At 41.9% G+C, this 21,783-nt stretch overlaps 1 protein-coding gene across 3 annotated transcripts; it reads right to left on the reverse strand.

Moving 5' to 3' along the window:
• On the reverse strand, nt 1–13,649 carry SPC24 (SPC24, NDC80 kinetochore complex component). Of its 3 annotated transcripts, none has more exons than XM_027851205.1 (5): nt 13,421–13,649; nt 2,381–2,525; nt 971–1,075; nt 379–455; nt 1–285 (listed from the first exon to the last, which is right to left on the reverse strand). In XM_027851205.1, exons 1-5 carry the CDS (start codon nt 13,578–13,580, stop codon nt 179–181), a joined length of 594 nt encoding a protein of 197 aa, XP_027707006.1. In that variant the 5' UTR covers nt 13,581–13,649; the 3' UTR covers nt 1–178. The 3 variants fall into 3 exon arrangements, with proteins under 3 accessions (XP_027707006.1, XP_027707008.1, XP_027707007.1); XM_027851207.1 differs by having other exon boundaries at nt 13,554–13,640; XM_027851206.1 differs by lacking the exon at nt 13,421–13,649 and adding an exon at nt 8,481–8,582.
• Between the last annotated feature and the right edge of the window lie 8,134 nt (nt 13,650–21,783).

Genomic DNA, 21,783 nt, shown 5'->3' on the forward strand with positions numbered 1-21,783 from the left:
ATTACATTTTGCTAAAAAGTACCACAGATAATGAAGTAATATCAATATTAAACACATATACACCAAATGGTATAGCACCCATATGAACGAGGTTCCCTAAGACTGCCCATTCTAACACAGCTCCCCTCCACTTCACATCCCCCCCCCAAAACATACACCAATGAGGCCAACGGACTGGTCACCACTGTGTGTCCACCAAGCTCCACAGATAGTCACTGATAAACTTCTTAGAGTGCTGGGTGCTGTCGAAATGGATAGGCTGGGCAATGTTGGGGCCATGATGAACTGAGGAGCCAAAGTAAAGGAAAACAAATTTCTATTTACAACCCCCGCGCCCCCATTGGGACCCTTGACCCCTTGACAGTCAGAGAAGGATACTGCCTTTGATCACAGTTGGTTCACATTCATAATCCCACTCAATTTTACTGACTCGATGATAAAGTTGAGACACATATCTGCAAAAGAAAACACAAAAGGTTTGGTGACTGGGAATATGTTAATATTCTAGTTGTAAGTTATTAGGAGTAGTATAGTTTCATCCATTGAAAGAAATTTTGATCCCTTTAACCTATTTGGGCCTCAGGTTTCCCATCTATAAAATGAAAGGGGCTGGACAGGATGATCTCTAAGCTTCCTTCCAGCTCTAAATCCTATGATCCTTCCAAGCATTAACAGAGTTTCACGAGCTGGGGTAGCCAATCTTTTGGTGATCTCTGTACTTAATTTGGCTGCTCCTTGAATGATGATTGGCAACGGGGCCCAGTTTGGTATGACCTGACAGAACTCATGCTCCACTGGTACAACCTCCAAGAACCCACAGTCACCTCCATACCATTTTGAAGCATCAAAGTGGGATGTAATGGACGCTGTCAAGAATCTCTGCTGAAAGTGGAGGCCATTCTATTGGGTCAAACACTTCACATCTCACATGAGCATGGCTTCCTGGCGATGTACATTACGGGACACTTACACAGCCGAAGGGATCACAACAGTCGAATCTTCATCCACTTCTCCTTCTGTCTTTGTGAGGTCTTGCTCCATTTCCTTGAGTTCTTCTAGCTCTTTCATCAACAGAGTGCAACAGGAAGTTAAAGAGATATTCATTTTTGAATACTCCCCTCTAGGTCCTATCAAAATCACAATACTGGTCTCTAATATGAGCAGCTTTCTTCCAAATCCACAAATATATGTAATTCATAAGAAACCCTAAGTATATTTCAAAGGACAAGTCTTTGCTGGAGGCTAGCTTTGAATTCAAGCTTTTGGAAAAGGATAGTAGAAGCTATCCCAACAGATAAACGGTCAGAGTTTGACTAGGTAGTTGTCAAAAGAAGAAATACAAGCTATCAATAACTACATGAAAGAATCCTCCCAATCACTAATAAAATAAATGCAAATGAGGTTTCAGCTCTCTGAGGTTTCACTTGGCTTCCAAACTAATATAGATGACAAAAGATGAAAATGATAAATGTTGGAGGGGCTATGGGAAAATGAGCACACTACTGCACTATTGATGGAGCTATAAATTGTTGGAAAATAAGTAGGACTTATACTTAAAAAAGTCACTAAAGTGTATAAACTTTTTGACCCAATAATTCTACTACTAGGCATATATTCCAAGGAAGTCAAAGACGGAGGGAAAGGTCTCATAAATACAAAAATATTTTAGTAGCACTTTTTGAAATAGCAAAGAACTGGAAGGAAAGTATATAGCTATCATTTGGAGGATGTTTGAAGAGTATGAAGAAGTCATACTCATGGGAAAACGTGTATGAACTTAAGCAGAGCAAAGTAAACATCATCCTAACAACTGACATGATGACCATAATCAGGTAAAGGAAAATGGCACAGAAAATCTTGGAATTCCTGGTTGGTGCAGCAGCTAATCATGACTTCTGAGGACTGACGATGAAACTTTTCTCCTGCCTCTCCGTAAAGAGGTAGCAGAGTATACATGTGGAATAAGGTAGATACTTTGACATGGTCAATGGTTTGATTAGTTTCTCTATGACTGCATTTATGTGTTAGAGAAGTAGCTTAATATAGGGGATAGAAAGCTGGCCTTTGGGCCAGGAAGGCCTGGATCCTAGCCCTGCCTCTGACATGTGTCGGCTATGTGACCCTGGACAAGTCCCTTACCTCTCAGTACTGTAGGCAGCTCTCCAAGACTAAAAGTTACAGAGAGGTGCCAACCTGCATTGGTAGAAGGAGTTTTCTCATTCAGATGTTCCCTAGATCAATGAAATCATAGGTCTAGTCTCTATCTCCACTTATGTGTTATAACTGATAATTCCCTAGACATGGGGGTAGTCACTGGAAAGTTATAGTGATGTGAAAAAAAAAACAATACAATATTTTAAAAGAAAAAGGACAAGGATATTGGAGATCAGCCTTTAGACTGGCATCCTTCTCGCTGGTTTTCTGAAGCTCAGATTCAATTTTCTGTAACTTGGATTCAACGTGTTGTGCTGTTTCCTCCTCATCAATTAGTTTCTGGGCCACATCTTCCTCCATAGCAAGGATCTCTGCAGACAGACCAGAAACGGTATATTCAACATCAGATGCTTAGTTAGGAAAAATAGTGAATAGCCAGGGTTCCCTTTCCTTCTGGGAAAACAGGAAATGTACAGTACAAATAAGAGGTGTTTTTCTTTTTTTTTTTAATTCAATTTTATTTTTAATTCCAAATTATCTCCCTTCCCCATCCCCTTACTGAGAAGACAAGAAATACAAAACCTATTACAAAATGAAGTCACACCCAAAAATTTCTGCATTAGACATGTTCCAGAAAAAAAAAAAAAGCAAGAAAAAGAGAAAAAAAAGCTTCAATTTTCATTCTGAGTTCATCAGTCTGTTATTTGGAGGTGTATAGCATTTTATATCATGAGTCCTTTGGAAATATCTTGGATTATTGCACTGTTCAGAGTAGCTAAGTCTTTCAGAGTTACTTATCTTTACAATACTGCTGTTTCTGTACAATGTTCTCTTGGGTCTGCTCACTTCACCTGGCATCATACAAGTCTTCCCAGGTTTTTCTGAAACCAGCCTCTTCATTATTTCTTACAGCACAATGGTATTCCATCACAATCATATGCTACAACTTTTTCAGTCATTCCTCAGGTGATGAGCATCCCTTCTTTGCCACCACAAAAAGACATATTATATTTTTATGCATATGAGTTGTTTTTCTTTTTCTTTGATCTCTTTGGGGGTATAGAATTATTTCTGGGTCAAAGGATATGCAAATTTTAGTAGTTTTCTGGACATAGTTCCAAATTACTTTCCAGAATGGTTAGACTAGTTCACAGCTTCACCAGCAGTACATTAGCATACCTGTTTCCCGCATTCCTCCAGCATCTGTGACTTTCCTTTTCTGTCATCTTAGCCAATCTGATGAGTATGATGTGGTACCTCAGTTGTTTTAATTTGCATTTCTCTAATTACTAGGGATTTAGAACATTTTTCATATGACTACTGATTTTTCCTCTGAAAACTAACTATTCATATCCTTTGATCATTCATCTAGTGAAGAATGACTCTAATTCTTATAAATTTGGCTCAGTTCCCTATATATTTGAGAAGTGGGACCTCTATTTAAGAAACTTGCTGCAAAGATCTCCCCCGCCCTGCTATCCTGCTCTTCTAATTTTAATTGCATTGGTTTTGTTTGTGCAAAATTTGATCTTTTAATTTTAGTTGCATTGGTTTTGTTTGTGCAATTTTAAAAAAAATTTCATGCAATCAAAATTATCTATTTTACCTTCTGTGAACCTTCCTATCTCTTGTGTGGTCAGGCATTTCCAAATGCATTTCCCCAAAGACAGTCTTTCCTTTACCTTGCCTTTAAGAGACAGGCATGGTCTGGGGATATTCCTCTCTTGGCTGAGGGCCACAAGCAGCCTGAGCATGCCTGGCACCAGGGGCAAAAGAGTAGGGTAAGAGAAGCTGCAGGACTGGACACTCCTATCTATCCTCCCCACTCCAAAGACAGCTAAAACGACTCATGGATGCCCCTACTCTAAGGGCTTAGGAGCAAGGGGACTAGGCCCAAGCCCTACACTCTCCACTTCGATGGCTGCCCATTTTCCACTCTCCCTTCAAGGTTCAGCTCAAAAACCACCTCCTTCATGAAGATTCTCTGGTCATTTCAATCACAAATGATCCTCTCCTTTCCCTGAATTCTTGAAGTGTTTTTGTCCTGTGTTTGCAATATTCATTCATTCAAATGCTGAGTAAGCAGTAATATTTATTTCTAATCCAAAATACATTTATTAAGGGCCTACTGTGCCAGGCACTGTGCTAAGCACTGGGAATACATTAAAATAAAGACTGTCACTGCCCTCAAGGAGCATACAATATACTGAGGGGAGACAACACACAAAAGGAGGCAGGAAAATGAGGACCGGAGGCATCTTCTTCCATGGAGTTGAAACCAGGCAGAATAGCAGAGGCAAAGTGGACAGCAGTGTGCCATGGTGCTGAGGGGAATTATGGAGAGAAATCAGACAGCCCCTGTCTTCACAGAGCTTAAAAACTAACAGAGAGATATGAGAGGAATGCTCCAATCTCAGTACTTTGAGGATCTCTGATCTCATTGATTTGGGTGTTCCCTCCATTGTGCCAGACTTCAGGCCTCTGTCTTTCAGGAAGTGATAGCCCAAGCTTTTGTAGCCAAAGAGGCAGGTTTAGGCTCAACAAACTTCCAAACATCAGAACTACCCTACCCAATGAGATGCTTTTGGAGGCAGTGAGATCTTCTACCCTGGAGGGCTTCAAGGAGAGACAACTGGTCTGGGATGTTGCAGAATGAGCTCTTGGTTGCCTATGGGTTGGGCTATGTGGCTCCTCAAGACCCTTCCAACTCTCAGACAAATCATCTGGTGGCCAGCTTTCTAGTGAGAAGGGTCTGTGAACCCTAGCTGGACTGGTCCTCAGAAGACATACATTGGCCACTACCAGGGGCTACACCTGAAGCTTTCTTCCATCTGGGCGGGACCTGCTAGAGGTGGTATCCCACCCCATGAGCTTTTAAGAACCCAGGGTCCCCTCTAGGCACAATGACTGAGAACTAAATGCAGACGTGAAGACAAGAGAGATCAATCTCATGAATGAATGATTGAAACACTTAATAAGCACGTACTATGTGCAAAGCACTGAGCTCTGTGCTAGGGATACAACTAGAAAAGTATGACATTTCCTGCCGTCAAGGAGTTCACATTCTGAGGGGGAAGACCATACATAGGGAAGGTGCCAGCTGTAAGTCAGATGGAAAGGTTCCATAGTCCTGAGGGGTAGAGCAGCAAAGCAGATGATCATTCTCTGATATTTTTATTTAATATCACTATTACCAATGCTCTTAGGTTCAGGGTTCTGGATGTCTTCATCAGTGTCTGAGGAGAGATGGTGGTCAAGGTGGTGGTGGTGGTTTGACCTGCCTGGCACATGCTGTCTCTGGTCTAGCAAGTAGGTGGCACTGTGAATACAGTGCTGGACCTGGAGTCAGAAAGACCTGAGTTCAAATCCAACCTTAGATACTTACTAGCTGTGTGACCCTGGACAAGTAACTTAACCTCTGTCTGTCTCAGTTTCCTCAAGTATGTACCTACCTCTCAGGGTTGTTGTGAGGATCAAATGAAATCATATTTGCAAACCTTAAAGTGCTACAAAAACACTAAATATTAGTAAGAAATAACATTTATAAAATGCTTAATATAGTGCCTAGCTCATAGTAGGCAATTAATAAATGTATATTTCCCTCAGGGTGCCTTGCTGCTTCAGCGAGTTTGGCTTGCTAACTTGCAGTTGGAACTTGTTTGGCAGTATGCAAGTTATGCAAGCAAGTTATAGCAGAAAGAACATTGAGTTTGGAGCTAAAGACCAGGATTTCAGACCTATGTCTAACTTCTACTAGCCACATGGCTATAAGTTAGTGAATAGCTACCTTCAAGTGTATAAAAGGCTAATGCTTGGTAGAAGAGTCAGACTAGTTCTTGGCCCTGAAGGGCTGACCTAGTAACAATGACTGGAAACTGCAGAAACTTTGGCTGAAGAGAAGGAAAAATTCCTAATTTTTAGAGCTGTCCAAAAATAGGATAGGCTGCATCATGAGAGAGTTGAGTTCTCTAACACTCAAGGTTTTCAAGAGGAGGCATGAGAATAACAACAGCTGAGCTTGAAACACAGCTCTTAAGGTTTGTAAAATGTCTGTTAATTATCTCCAACTTCTTCTGCATATAGCTTGCTTTGGATATATGTGTTTACATGTTGTTGTCCTCATTAGATGGTGAGCTCCTCGAGGACAGAGACCATTTCTTGCCTCTTTTTACATGAGTAGCACTTAGCACAGTGCCTCGCACGTAGCAGGCACTTAATGTTTATTGATTGATATTACATATATTATCTCTTTTGAGTCTCCTAACAATCCTGTGAAATTAATATACAAGGGTCATTATCTCCACTTTTAGACAGAGGGAATCTTAAAGGTTAAGTGACTTGCCCCTGGTCACGGGTGAGGAGCTTCAGAGCCAATAATTAAACCCAATTCTCTCCTAACTCCCAGTTTAGCACTCCAGAGTCTCTAAGACCCCAACTTGGTCCCCTCCACCTATTCTGTGTTTCCTTCCCTTTAGTCATCCCTCTCTGTCAGGTACCTCTATTTTCTAGGCTATAATAATAATGATGTCATACTTCTATGCATCTTAGGAAGGAAGGAAGGGAGGGAGCGAGAAAGGAATTGATAGCTAAATGGAAGTTGGGCTGAGGCCCAACCTGCATTATAGAATTGAATATTTTATTGGATTCTTCTTAGCTGGGTACTAGGCACCTGTGGGGAATGCTTTGGGGATGGATTCATGTGCCAAAAACTTCTATGTGGTGTAGTGGAAAATGTTTTCTCTTTATTCTAACCTTCAATCTCTTCCAATCTACTGATTCCTTCTCTACAAATACACCCAGGTCTTCTTCCTACTCTCTCTCTCTCTCTCTCTCTCCCTGTCTCTCTCCTCATTATAGCCAAACTCCTAGAAAAAAAAAAAAGTCATTTATACTGATAGCTTCTATTTGCTCATTTCCCACTCAGCTCCCTACATTTTCGCTTTCAACTGTATCACTTGACTGAAACTGCCTTTCCCAAGTTTATCAGTGATTTCTCAATTGCTAGTTCCAGGGGCCTCTTTGTTTTAACTACGAAGCACCTCTTCCCCTGGACAATCTTTTCTCACTGAATTCTTCCTGTTTCTCCCCATACTTCCTTCCCTGACAGCTCCTTCTCATTCTCCTTTGTAGGATCACCATTCACATCCAACCTCCGCTCTTGGTATATGCATTTACTCAAGGGTTCTGTCTCACAATCTCTTTAATTCCCTTCTACACTCTCTTTCAGTGAGCTCACCGGTCCCCAAGTATTGTCTATGTAGATAGCAACCAAATCTACATCTCTCATCTCTCTCCTGAGTTCCAGTTTCACGTGGCCAATTGTCTACAGTTTTTCTTTATCTAGATGACCCACAGAAATATCAAATGCAACAACTGAACCTACTCTCTTTCTCTCTAAATCTACTCCACTTCTTCACCTCCTTATTTCTATCAAAGGTACTATCCTTCCAGTCACCCAGATTTGCAATCCTTGAGTCATCCTGGCCTCCTCACTACTCATATCTAGTCAGCTGCCAAGCGTTAGTGATTCTGCTTCCACAGCACCTCTCCAATACAGCCCAGTCTTTCAGGCTCTCATCACCTCTTTTCTGGACTAGGTGAAGCTCTGCTTCCCAAACCATCCTATACCCAGGTGCCAAATTGGTATTCCTTTATTTTTTCTTTTCCTTTTTGTTATTCTGAATTTCAGTCATTAACAAACGGGAACATTTCCATATGCACAGAAGAATAAGAAAAGTTCATTTCAAAGCTGTCCTTCTTGTCTGTCAAAATAATGTTGCTAAAACATAGGCTTGACCATATTAATTGCCTGCTAAAGAAACTTTAGTGGAGGGGTTAAATAGAAAAGACAGCTACTTGAATAGAAACAGGCAGACAAGCTCTCACATACCTATTCCAGCAAAACCTGAACAAAGCGCTATACCAAAAAATAATCAATAATTCTAATTAGGAACTGCATTAAATTATTTTACCCATCCCAGAACTGTACAAGAAGTCAGAAGCTGACAGGCAACAGAAAAAGCCAGGGTTACCAAGTAAGATGAAGTTTACCCAGCACGGCCCCAGATGGATTAGAGACACCTGGAGCCTACACGGCTCTATATTCTGAGACGGTAAGAGCAAAGGCTTCCACAAGAAAGTTCCAGGGTTGTTGGGAACCTTCCTCAGTTCGGACCTTGGAAGACCACGGAGGTTTTAACAGGGTTTGACACAGACAAGGTCCATAGACTTCTGTCCTAAGACACCACAGAGTGCTCTGCAGATCTAGCCCTTTTTGAACCCCAAAGACCCAGAGGTGTTGTGTATAGAGGAGCTCTAAAACTTACCAGTACTTTTAGAGCAGACACATCCTGGGAGGTAGAGGACAGTGTAGAAACACAGGTGACACAGGCTGAGACCAAGCAGGGTGGAACACCCCATCTAAAGCACAGCAGTGGCCAAGTCTGGGCTTGGCACAATGTCCCAATTCAGGAAATAAAGCTAGATATGTGACTAAATAGAAGACACCAACCACTACAAAGATTTATAGATCCAGAGATAGAAAAAAATCCTAGAACCCAGAACAGAGTAACTCTATAACTACAAGGACAGACTCAAAAGAAAAAAATGGATTATCTATAAGGATGGCATGAATACCCGGAAGAAATGAAAGAGATTAAAAAATGAAATAAGAACCCTGGAGGAAAGAATTGCAACAATAAATAGCTTAGAAAATAAAGCGGTAAATATTATTCAAGTAACAGATTTATTGAAAATTAGAATAGGTCAAATAGAAATCAGTGAATCTATAAGATAAGAAATATTAAAACAAAAGGATTTTTGAAAAAGAGGAAAGTAAAGTACCTAATATCAAAAACAACTACTCTGGGAAAAAGGTCAAGGAGAAACAACTTAAGAATCACTCAATTCCCTGAAGACCATGATTAAAAAAAAAAAAAAGCCTAAACCTGGGCATTCTGTTTCAAGAAATTATAAACAAAAACTGCTTGGACCTATTACAGCTAGGAGACAAAGTAAAAATAGAAAGAATACAATGGGCACCTCCTGAAACAGTCCAAGAATGTCATAATCAAAATCCAGAATTTCCAGGTCAAAAAAAAAAAAAAAAGATTCCAAACAGTCTGAAAGAAAGAATTCAAGTACCATAGAACTGAAGTCAGGAACACACAAACCCTTGCAGGTTCTACTCTAAAGGAAAGATCTTAGAATGCAATACTCCAAAAAACAAAAGAGGTAGGCTTATAACTAAGACTAATTACTTTCCCTGAAAGGCTGAGTATAATGCCACAGAGGGAAAATGGACTTTTGCTTCTTCTTTTTGGTGAGACAATCAGGGTTAAGTGACTTGCCCAGGGTTACACAGCTAGTAAGTGTCAAGTGTCTGAGGCTGGATTTGAACTCAGGTCCTCCTAACTCTAAGGCCAGAACTCTATCCACTGCGCCACTTGGCTGCCTGGAAAATGGACTTTTAATTGAATAGAGAACTTTCAAGCATTCCTGATGAATAGAACCTTCAGTGGCTCCACAAAAGACAAAGTCTCCACCTCCACCTTAAAACTCTTTACAATCTAATTCCAGTCTATCTTTCCAGGTTGTTTTGGTTTTTTTTTTAAACATTACTCTCCTTCATATACTTTTCCTTCCAGTCAAACTGTGTACTACTTGTTATTTGATAAGACACGACACAGTCAGCATTCAGGCCTTTGGACAGGTTGTCCCCTATGCCTAGAGTTCTCTCCCTCTTCTCACTTTTGCTTTTTGTCACTCTGCGACAAGAGAATTTGTCCTAGGTCTCTTGCTATCACAGTGATAAGAGAAAGACTGTGATGGGAAAGAAACTCTGACTCAAACTTCTTGCCAACACTAGGAATAAGGGATTGCTGCCCCAGCTTCTATTGCCCATCAGACATTGTCCTCCTATTGTCCCACAGACATTGCTCCTGAAAGTTAGAAGGGCACAGCACCTGCACAATCATGTTTCGGAAACAAGCTATAGCTCCTGTTTTGACCAGCTTCAGGTGTCCTTTTTTCTCCCTTCTGTTACCTGTTACTCTTATTACTCTTATTTTCCCTACTTGCTTTCTGCAAAATTCCATTTTTTTATGTGCGTTGGTATTCTCGTTCTGTATGAAGTTGCTGAAGCTGATGCTCTGGGCTCACTCACTGCTCAACTGAGCCTGTGCTCTGAGGAAAATGATCAATGTGCAGTTAACCATCTCTGCATCATTGATTCAGTGGCTGACAGGAGTATTTAATCAATTTAATTAATGGACCCTCAGATAATTGTCATCTGACCTTCAAGGCTCAGCTCGGGTACCAACTTCTACAAACTGCCCTTCCTTACACGGCTCCTAGTTATTAGTGGTCTTCTCCCCAAATTACTTGATACATATTTGTATTTACTTAACTGAAAGTGTGTATGTCACTCTCATCTGGGAGGGGATGGGGAGAGGGGAGAGCAAGAGAATGTAATCTCCTTCAGGGAATGGATTGTTTTTGCTTTTGATGTGGTATTTCCATTCCCTTGCATGCAGTAGGCACTTAAACCATCTTGTTGAATGAATGAGACGCCTTGTTGAAGTAGAACCTTTAGGACAACATTTTGCCCCTCAACCCACCCCCCCATCCCATGGAAGCTCCTTCAGCGAATGGATTGTCTCACTTTTGGTTTGGTATGTCCCCATTGCCTTGCGAATAGTTGGCACTTCAAAAAACTTGTTAAATGAATGAGACATCTTGTTGAAGTCGAGCTTTTAGGGTGAAATTTTGCTCTGCCAAACAAACATTTCATCAACAAACAAAAAGCACAGTAGAATTTGTATTTGTTCAATCTATCAATCAATTATGCAACTAAAGATGTAGTCTGCTATAAAATACAATTTGCAAATTCACCAAATATGCCTTTGATACCTAGATTAGGTAGCTAAATAGTGCAGTAGGTAAGAGCACTGGACTTGGGAGTCAAGAAGATCTGAGAACAAATCCCACCTAGGCATGTCCTAGATGTGTGACTGTGCAAGACACTTAACCTCTCAGGTTCAGTTTCTTCATCTGTAAAATGGGGATGATAATATTAGCACCAATGTCACAGGGTGAAATGAGATAACATACATATGGCATTTTGCAAACCTTAAAGTGCTATATAAATGCTAGCTATTATTATTTTCAGATATTGCAGAAATAGGAAAGCAGGCATCTGGATCAAAAGTTCACTTTTATTTGGTAGTAATAATATTGGTGGGAAATAATAACTTCCCACAAGCCTTTGGATTTCTTCTTCATAGAGTATAAAAAGCCTCAGATCTGGAGTCAGAGAACCTTGTTCAAATCTCAGCACTGCCACTTATTGCCTGTGGGGCCTTGTGCAAATCAATGAACCTTTCTGGGCCACAGTATCCTCATTTGTAAAATAAGTTTTAGATCCTCTAGAGGATCTAAAGTCTCTTCCAGCTCTGAACATATAAGTCTATGATTCTTCCCAGCTTTGATACTTTATGACTCTATGGGGAAAAGATTTTCGTGATATGATTGGAAGAACCGGAGGATAGAAATCAGGAGACCTAGGCACATATCCTAGCTTTGCCAATAACTAACTGGCTGCGTGGTGACCATAAACAAGTCCTTTTTACAGATGACTTTCTCTCACTGTAAAGTCAGGGGTTTGGACTGGAAGATACATAAAAGCACCTGGCGGGCTTGGAGTTAGGAAAACTTGAGTTTAAATACAGTCCCAGATACTTACTATCCTGGGCAAGTCACTTAACCTGTTTGCCCCAGTTCACTTAACTGTAAAATGGGAATAATAGCAGCACCTATCTCACAAGATTGTTGTAAAGATGACATGAGACAATATATATAAAGTATTTAACACAGCGCCTAGTACTTAGCAGGTGCTATATAAATGCTCATACCCTTCCCTTCCACTGCCCTGAGTTCCACAGTCTTATGACAAATCCAGCCCAAAAAGTATTTATTAACTAAATGTTAGGCACCTGGAATACAGAGAAAAACAAAAAATAGCTCCTGCCCTTAAGGAGTTTATATTTTGCATGTAAACAGACAAGTAAGTATACATACAATAATCTGAGAAGAGAATGACCACTAAAACAGTAATCAACAAGCATTTATTAAGCACTTGCAGTTTAACAGGCACTGTTTAACAAGAAGTGGGGGGGAGGGGCCTGGAGCTGCACAGAGGGGGAAGGCAATAAGTATTTATATAGCACCTACTATGTGCCAGGTACTGTGCTAAGCATTAAACAAATACTATCTCATTTGATCCTCAAGAGAGGTTAGGGCCAGGTTGTGTGGAAAAAAAAAAAAAAAGATGTGAAGATCAAAATTTTTTGTGGGGAGAAACCAGAGGCAGGGAGCTCAATTTGAAACCTAAAAGCACTAGTCCAGGTGAGAAGTGATATGGGCCTGAACCAAGATGGTGGCATTTATTAAGTGACTATTATGTGCCAGGCATTGAGCTAAGCTCTCTATAAGTATTATTTCATTTGATCCACACAACACCTCTGGAAGGTGGATGCTATTCTTATTCCCATTTTACAGTTAAGGAAACTGAGACAAATAGAGGTTAAGTGACTTGCCCAAGATCACACCCTATCTAGCCTTCTCTGGGCTCCTAACGCATTCCTTGACATTGGCCATCCCCCTAGCCTGGAATGCACTCCCTCCTTAATTCTGCTTTAAAGACTCCCTCTCTTCTTGAAGATGAAGCTCTGGGACCATCTTCTTCAGCAAAAAGCCATTTCCCGATTCCCCACCCACCCACACACACTGCAAGTCCTCCGCCCAAATTAACCTTCTATTTAACTACTTTGCATATATTTGAATTTATTAACTTAATTAATGCAGTATTCGTTTTGATATGTACTTGTCAATCCCGTTAGAATGTACGTTCGTTTTGAGTTAAGACCGTTTCATTCATTGTGCTTGTATTCTAGGCACCTAGGACAGACCTAGGCACTCTGTAGGAGTTTAATCAATACTTGCTGATTGATTGATCGAGGGAGGATAACGTGAATTGAGCCTGGGAAGATAGGCTGGAACAAAACTGCCAAAGATTTTAGATGCCAAAGAGTGGGCTTTGTGTTTAATCCAAGGGGCAATACGGAAGCACAGGTGACTTGGTCAGGGCCCGCCCCCCACGCCAGGCCCCCTGCGCCTGCGCCCTGAGTCTTCTCTATTTCCATCCCCACACCCCACTCCTCGCGCCTGCGTCCTCGCTCCCTCCGCCCCGCGCGCCCCACTCCAGCACCTGAGAGGAGCCGATGAGTGCTCTTCTTCGTGCTCAGCAGTCTCTCGATCATCCGCTCCTGCCGCCCCAGGAGCCGCCGCACCCGCGCCCCTGCTCGGTTGGGGTTGAGCAGACCAAGCAGTCCCTGGCTCACCTCCTCCATATCCCGAAACACTGCCATGGCCAGAGCAGGAAAAATCGAAAGAAGCCTACCGGCCCCAAGCCCGCCCAAACTCAAAACGGTCACCGACCCGGCCTCGTTTGTTTTCTTCGCTTTCTATTGGTTTTCCGGCGCGACAGATGTACACAATAGCCAATCGTCGTTGAGAGGGCGGGGCTGTTCTCGATGCGCATGCGTGACACGGTCTCATCAGCTGAAAGGGAATGGTTGATGCTATGTTGGTTGGTTTACTGGCTGTCTTTATGTCTGCAAGGCACGTCCTTCTTCTTTGGCGGCCCTCTTGCACCCTAAACCCCTAACCAAATACCCTGGGTCCTTCAATGAGGGAAAATAGGCGTCTCTGCACTCGAGTTTGCCCGGTGTCCTAACTGGGTCTCCTGTTTATAGCCTCTTCTGGCTCCAATCCCTTATAGAATATAGGCTCCTTGAGGGTTGGGACAGTTTTATTTCTTAATATTATGTATGCTAAACACCTGGCACATAGTAGGTGCTTCACAAATGCTTGTTGATTGAAATCCTCTTATCCAACCATAACCTATTGGTTTTTCACCTCTCCTTCTGCCTTCCCTTACAAAACCTTACTCTTCATCTCCACCCTGACTTCCAATCCCTGGGCCCCTCAAATCTCTCCCAGGTCAGCTCCCTGAACCAGCCACCCTCTCTTTTCCCCTTCTTCACTTCTTGGTGAATCAATTCAATTCCACTGCCCCTAGATCCCTCCCTACCCCCTCATCTTATCACCCATTATGCCCAGCGAAGCCTCAGCCTTTACTCCTACACTTGTGCTGCTGAACAAAGGTGGAGAAAATCATGCAACCATTCTGACTAGCTCCACTACAGATATATTACATAACCTCAACTGGGCCCACACTACTGCTTGGCAATCCTACTATATATCTATCACCTCACTAGCCTGCTTTCCACAGCAGTTCTTCCAAACCTTCTCATCCCTTCTCAAACCTCCCATGCCTCAAATCTTGCCCTAACCTCTCTGCCAACCTCCAATCTTGTATATCTAGTTTCATTTCAGACACCTCCAACTGGATGTCCAGTAGACATCTTAAAATAAATGTCCAAAATAAAACTCATTACTTCCCCCCTAAACTCTACCCCCTTCTAACTTCTCTACTATAATGAAAGAGATGATTATTTCTCTTATATTAATAACTAATTATTGAATTAAGACTAAAGTTTTCCCTTCTCTATTTCCTCATTCAGAAATCAGCATCGAAGAATAGGACTGACAATGAAACTGGATTTAATATTCTCCTCAATCTTGTTCAGACCCCACCCAACTAGGAAGGCCCATTGTGTTCTACTGAGGCTTGAGTTGGGGTTGACCCTTTGTGTAGATTGCCTGGGCCTGAGCATATTCTGGGAGTAAGAGTGACATAATCAAAGCCATATTCCCCCCTCAGACTCCCTTTAGAATAGGTCCACCTCTCATTATAATACTCATTCTTTTCATTAATTGTTAACCAGAGTTGATTGCTGTCTGTAGGGAATATCCACTCTTCCAGGGACGTGTAAGCGTCAATAGACCAGCATAATCTATCTTTGGTACACGAGAGATAGCCAAATGACCATCCTTTTATTAATTATTCACTAGTCATAATTAATAAATGATTAATTACCCAGAAATTATGTCTCTTGAGCTTTTCATATGTCACAGTTGTAGAGGGCAACACCATCCTCATAGTCCTTCAGACTTCAACCTAAATGTCATCCTTAATTCCTTACTATGTCTCACACCCTATGTGCAATCTGTTGTCAAGGACTGTTGATTTCACTTTTGCAGCATCTCTTGTATATGCCCTCTTCTCTTTTGACACTGCTATAGGCTCTCATCACCTCATGCCTTGATTATTGCAGTTGCTGGTGGGTTTGCCTGCCATAAGTCTCTGCCTACTGTAGTCATTCTCCATTCAGCCACCAAAGTGATTTTCCTAAAGCACAAGTGTAACCATGTCATCCTCTCCACTCCCCTTCTCTCCCCTCAGTAAACACCAGTGGCTCCCTGTTACCTCTAGGATCAAATACAAAATACTCTGGCATTCAAAGCCCTTCATAACCTAGCCTTCTCCTACCTTTCCAGTTTTCTTGCACTATAGGCCCTGACACTTTTTGATCCAGTGACACTTGCCTCCTGGCAGCTCCGAGAACTCCACTCCATCTCTTAGTTCTGGGCATTTTCTCTGGCTGTGTCCCTTGCCTAGAATACTCTCCCTCTTCAGCTCTGCCTACTGAGGCTTGAGTTGGGGTTGATCCTGTCTTTCTTTAAGTCCCAACTAAATTCCCATCTTTTACAGGAAGCCTTTCTCAAACCCTCTTAATTCTGCCTCCCCTCAGTTAATTATTTCTTATTTATCCTATATATAGCTTGTGTATTTGTTTGCAAGTTGTCTCCCCCATTAGATTGTAAACTTCTTGAGGAGACATTGTCTTTTGTCTCTTTTTGCATCTCCAGTACTTAACACAGTGCCTAGCGCATAGTAGGTGCTTAATGTTTATTGAGTGACCAAATATTCTTAAAGCACAAGCATGACTGAAATTGCTCTCTTCAAAATTGTGAATATCTTTAATTGCCAAATCTAATGGCTCTTTCTTACTCTTTATCCTTCTTGACTTCTCTTTAGCCTTTGACACTGTTGATTACACCCTTCTCCTTGATGCTTTCTTCTCCTGAGGTTTTCATGACACTGCTGTCTCCTGGTTCTCTTCCTAACTTACTGCTTCTTAGTCTCCTTTGCTGGATCTTCAGGTTGTGTCCTGTGAGAAATAACTTATTTGGACTCAGGAGGGATGAAGTTAAAAGCCCAGTTTATTATGCAGTTGCAACTGGGGGTGTCCTATGGATTAGGGCATATTGTACCAAAGCAGGAGTTCACTATTTATCTCTAATCCCAGCGACGAAGTCCCTCCTCTGATTCCCTCATTGGCTGAGTAGTCCAGAGTATACAACTTTCTGGTATGCCTATTACACATCTCCCCTTTGATATGTCCTCTTCCTTCTTTATACATCCCATGTTCAGAAAATGGTGTCTTAGCCCCTCCCAGAGGTGGAGAGGCTAATATTTATAAGCCTATTAAGCATGTGCACTCTAAGCAAAGCTTAACCTTTGTCCTACTTACCAACTCTAACAGCAAAACAAGATAAAATCAGCTTTATCCCATTTTACTTAGTTACTTTTCTAGCTGTTTGCTCCAAATTTATGGGAACAATCATTTTTGTTGTTATCTCTCATGTCTGTTAACCTTTGGTATCTCCAAAGGCCCACTTCTTCTACTACGCTATTTCACTTGGTAATCTCATCAGCTTCTGTGGGTTCAATTATCATCTCTATGTAGATGATTCTCAGACTTGTCCAGCTCTAACCTCTCCCCTGACTTCCATGCATATTGGAGGTCTTGAAATTGGTTGGTTGTTTGGTTGTTGTCCTTCATGATCAAAGAAGACCAAAATGATGTCACTGTGTTGGAGTCAAGGTATGGTATGTCCGACTATGGCTGATCAGACCAATTCGAGCTCAGAAGGCTATACCACAGGTTGGGCACAAATAGTCCACAAGAACATTTGGAGTGGAGATGTCTCTAAATCTGTACATCTCATTTTTTTTTTTGAGCTATTGCAATTCTGCTTCTCTCTTAGAGCACAGTGCCTTCCTTGATGGACACACCATGCTGAGCAGTTCTTTGCTAGTGTTTCCCATGTTAATCAGTTGGTTTCCAAAGTTCTTCAGAGAGAACTTGACAAGAGTCCTAGTATTGATTCTTCTGACTTCCTTGTGAGTGCTTGCATTGTGTGAGTGCTCCATAAAATAGTCTTTTAGGTAAATGTATGTTTTGCAGTGAAACAACGTGGCCAGCCCGTCAGAGTTGCCCTCTCTGCAGTAGAGTTTGAATGCTTGGCAGTTTAGCTTGAGAAAGGACCTCAGTATGTAGGACCTTATCTTGCCAGGTTATCTTCAGAATTTTCCCAAGACAATTCAAATGGAAGCAATTCAGTTTCCTGGCATGGTACTGGTATACTGTCTAGGTTTCATAGGCATACAATAATGACGTCAGCACAATAACTCTGTAGACCTCTAGTTTGGTAGGCAGTCTAATACCTCTTCTCTTCCATACTTGCTTTCAGAGCCTCCAAAACATTGAGCTAGCTCTGGCAATGTGTGTATCAACCTCGTTATCAATGTATACATCCCTGGAAAGTATACTGTCAAGGTAAGTGAACTTATCCACAGCATTCAGTATTCCTCCATTTGCTGTAACTGATGGTTCCATGTATGGATGGTGTGGTGCTGACTATTTGAGAACCTGTGTATTTTTTGGTGTTAACCGTTAGGACAAAATTAGTACAAGAGCAGTGAATCAATCCATACTTTGTCACCTCTTGGTCTCAGAGGCTTCATTGAGTGTACAACCATCTGTCAACAAAAAGTCATGCACTAACTCTCCTCTACTTTAGTCTTGGCTTATAGCCTTTTCAAATTAAATAATTTATCATCAGTGTGGTAGCTGACCTTGATACCATTTTCATCCTCATTGAAGGCATCTGACAACACTGCTGAAAACATCATGCTAAAAACCATGGGAGCAAGCACACTGCCCTGCTTTATTCCACTGCTGACTGGGAAAGCATGAGAGCATCATCTACTATCCAGAATCCGTGCAAGCATGCCATTGTGAAACTGATGTACAATTGATACAACTGATGAACTTCTCCGGGAATGCAAATTTTGCCATAATTTCTATAAGTCCTCATGACTGACAGCCTCAAAGGCCTTGGTCAGATCATCAGATGTTGTGTACAGACCTCTGTTCTGCTTCTGGCATTTCTCCTGGAGTTGCTGGGGAGCAAACACCATGTCAGCCATTCCTTGGCCCATTTTGAAGCCACACTGGCTCTCACATAGATGACCATCTTCCAGGTGAAGGATCATCCCATTAAGGAGGACTCTGGCAAGAATCTTGCCAGCAATGACTAAGAGAGAGAGAGACACCCCTCCCACTGAGATTGTCACAGGACAATCTATTTCCTTTACCTTATAGAGATGGACAACGGAGGCATCCTTTCAACTCCTGGGGGATCACCTCCTCTTGCCATTTAACCTGGAAAATTTCAGCCAGCTTTTGTATGAGCAGTGGACACTCTGCCTTGTAAATCTTGGCTGGAATAGAATCAACACTGGGCGCTTCGCTACACCAGAGGAGCCTCATGGCTTTCAAAACCTCTTCTTCAGTTGGAACTTCAGCTAGAGAGAGATTGACTTCAACCTGAGGTTTATGGTCAATGACTTCAGCATTGATTGGTGACAATCTCTTGAGAACACTCTGGAAGTGTTCAGCCCATCTCTCCAGGATCGAGTCCTTATCACCAATCAATGTGGTTCCATCAGCACTGAGTAGTTGAGATGCACCATTGGTCTTTGGCCCATAAATAGCCTTCAGGGCATCATAGAAGCACTTTGGATTGTTACTATCAGCATAAAACTGAATTTCATCTGCCACCTTACTGAACAAAGAATCCTGCATCTCTCTAAGCCTCATTTGCACTTTACTTTTGATGGAGTTAAATGCTGTCTTCTTAGAGCCAGATGAACTATCCTGCTGGTAAACCTTGTGGAGTTCTTGTTTTTTTGTTTAGCAGTTTCTAAATTTCCCCGTCATTGTCACCAAACCAATGTTGATGTTCTGGTCCAGATGAGTAAATGCAGCGTTATGCACCAAATCTCTGAAAGCTGCCCACTCCTTTTCTGCTCCACTGTTGCCAACCATGTGTTAGCTTAGTTTTCCCTCCAAGTTTTCAATAAACTGTTACCACTGGGAGAGGTGCTGTAATTTGGTGGCATTAAGTCTTCTGGTAGTCGTCTTGCCTTGGGACTGCTGCTTTTGTTGAATGTGAATATTTAGCTTGGAGAGGATAAGTCTAGGATCAGTCCAGTACTTTGCAGTACACATTGCCTTAGTTACTCTTACATCCTGTATGTCTCTTCTCCTTACAATGATATAGTCTATTAAATGCCAATGTTTGCTGTGAGGGTGTATCCGGGAAGTTTTATTGCATTTAGGTAAGTGGAAGACAGTGTTGGTGATGAGAAGGTCATGAGATGCACAAGTCTTCAGTAGTTAGTGATGGCTGCTGTTGCTTTTTCCAACTTCATCCCTCCCAAGGACGCCCTGCCATATCTGGCAGTCTGTGCCTACTCTTGCATTAAAGTCATTCAGAATTATAAGCTTGTCCTCTTCTGGCACATTGATAATGAGGTTCTCTAGATCTTCATAAAATTTTTCTTTGATTTCATCAGGGTTTGGCATGGTAGGAGCGTACACATTGATGATAGTGGCATGGTACTTTCCTGCAAGTGGCAATCACATTATCATGAGCCAGTCATTCACTCCTTTTGGTAGGCATTCAAGCTTGTTGACTAGATTAGTTTTGATTGCAAAACCTACATCAGCTTCACAGTGCTCCCGTTCACTGCAGCCACTCCAGAAAAACATGTATCCAGCTCTGAGTTTGGTAAGCTGGCCTTCATTTGCCAGGCTTGTTTCACTCCGGGCTGCTGTTTGGATGCAATACCTGCTGAGTTTTCTCACAAGAGCTGTTCGTCTGTCAGGTCTACCAGATTTCGTGTTATTCATAAGTGTGTGCACATTCCATGTACTGAAGGTGAGTGGAATCATCTTTTTTTTTTATTTATTCTTTGGCTAGGCAACGGGGTTAAGTGACTTGCCCAGGGTCACACACCTAGTAAGTATCAAGTGTCTGAGGCCACATTTGAACTCAGGTGCTCCAGACTCCAGGGCCAGTGCTCTATCCACTGCGCCATTTAGCTGCCCCGAGTGGAATCATCTTTGCAAAAGTTTTTGTACATTTTTTTGTGTTTCATCTGCAGGATAGGATCCCCACCTGCTGCAGTAAGCAGGCCAGGGTTGGGTAAAAGAAACTATTTTTAGGGCACCTTTTCTATCCCCTTCCTCATGCAGGGAGGTGAGCAGTGCAGGCTTAGACACAGAGGGGGCTGCCAAATCCCACAGCTGCTTCAGTCCAGTGAGAAAACAGTTCTATAACCAGGGCTGCCTGGGTGCAGTGTTGTGACTACAGCTCTCAGTATATCCACACCTGCTGCTTCATCACTTGCCTGTTGTCACAGGACTTTGAGTAGGTAAAAATGGTGAAATGGTATGGATGATGTCTTGATTTGCACATAAGTGGATTTAAGTGAGGCAGAGTTGCTTGAAGCTGTGGCTTCACTTTTTCTTCCAGAGTCATCAAAGTCCAGTGGGAAGACAAAAGTCAAGATGTCTGGTGATGGCCTAAGATGCAGTGGATGACTTTGGTGTCTTTGATGTCTGACTAAGCTCTAGGTGCTACACAGCTTCTGCTTCAGCTGCCTTCATGGCCTTGAGAACACATTGTTCTCATCTGCCCATTCCACATGGGAAGTCTTCACATGCTTGGGTTAGACACCCCCAATGCCCTGAAGGGTTTGAGACCCCTTGGTTACCATCATCCTGGTTTAGCCTGTCTTCGGAAATAGTTTACCAGGGTGTGGCTGCTGTGCCTGCTGCAGCTTCTTGGAGCCACGGGTGAGAGCTGGGTAAATCAGGTGGACACTAAAGGCTTGGCAGCCCTCATACCAGAGGTACTTGCCTTCCATGAACACACCCTTGAACTTGAAATTAAAAACTGATGTTGACAAAGAGCAAAGGAGCTAGTGTGATGTGGTGGAAATAAGGCTAGATTTTTTTTGTCAGTATAGATTTGGGTTTACACATGTCTCTGTTACCCTGGAAAACTCACTTTACCCATTTTGAGCCTTAGTTTCCTCATCTGTAAAATAATAATAATAACTATAATACCTTTTTCACTGTTGTTGCAAGGATCAAAGGATATCTAAAGTGTTTTGTAAAACTTTAAAGTCTCATATAAATGTCAGCAATTATTGATGTCATATTTGAATTTTTATTATGTGCACATTCTAATTCAGTGGTCAGAACAATGCATTCACTGATGTTTGTATCTCTTCCCAGATATGCCTCAGTTGCTGTTTCCTGGGCCATACTCTCATTTGTGAAATGAATATTCCAAAGGAAGTCATCACTAAGTTCACACTGTGCATACTACTTGGGCCTCAGTTTTATTCTACATTTTTTTTAACAATCTGGGGGGAAAACATTTTTCTCATTGTGATACAGGACC

The sequence above is a fragment of the Vombatus ursinus genome, unplaced genomic scaffold, assembly GCF_900497805.2.
Source record: "Vombatus ursinus unplaced genomic scaffold, bare-nosed wombat genome assembly UNPS02009173.1, whole genome shotgun sequence".
Taxonomy (NCBI): Eukaryota; Metazoa; Chordata; class Mammalia; order Diprotodontia; family Vombatidae; genus Vombatus; species Vombatus ursinus.

What these genes read in the sequence shown, in the direction of transcription:
- SPC24 (XM_027851205.1), bottom strand. Translation starts at nt 13,580, where the DNA reads ATGGCAGTGTTTCGGGATATGGAGGAGGTGAGCCAGGGACTGCTTGGT. An exon ending in AGTCTAAAGGCTGATCTCCA is followed by an intron (nt 1,076 to 2,380) that starts ATATCCTTGTCC and finishes TTCCTGTTGCAC; the next exon opens with TCTGTTGATGAAAGAGCTAG. An exon ending in GTTGTGATCCCTTCGGCTGT is followed by an intron (nt 456 to 970) that starts GTAAGTGTCCCG and finishes TTTCTTTTGCAG; the next exon opens with ATATGTGTCTCAACTTTATC.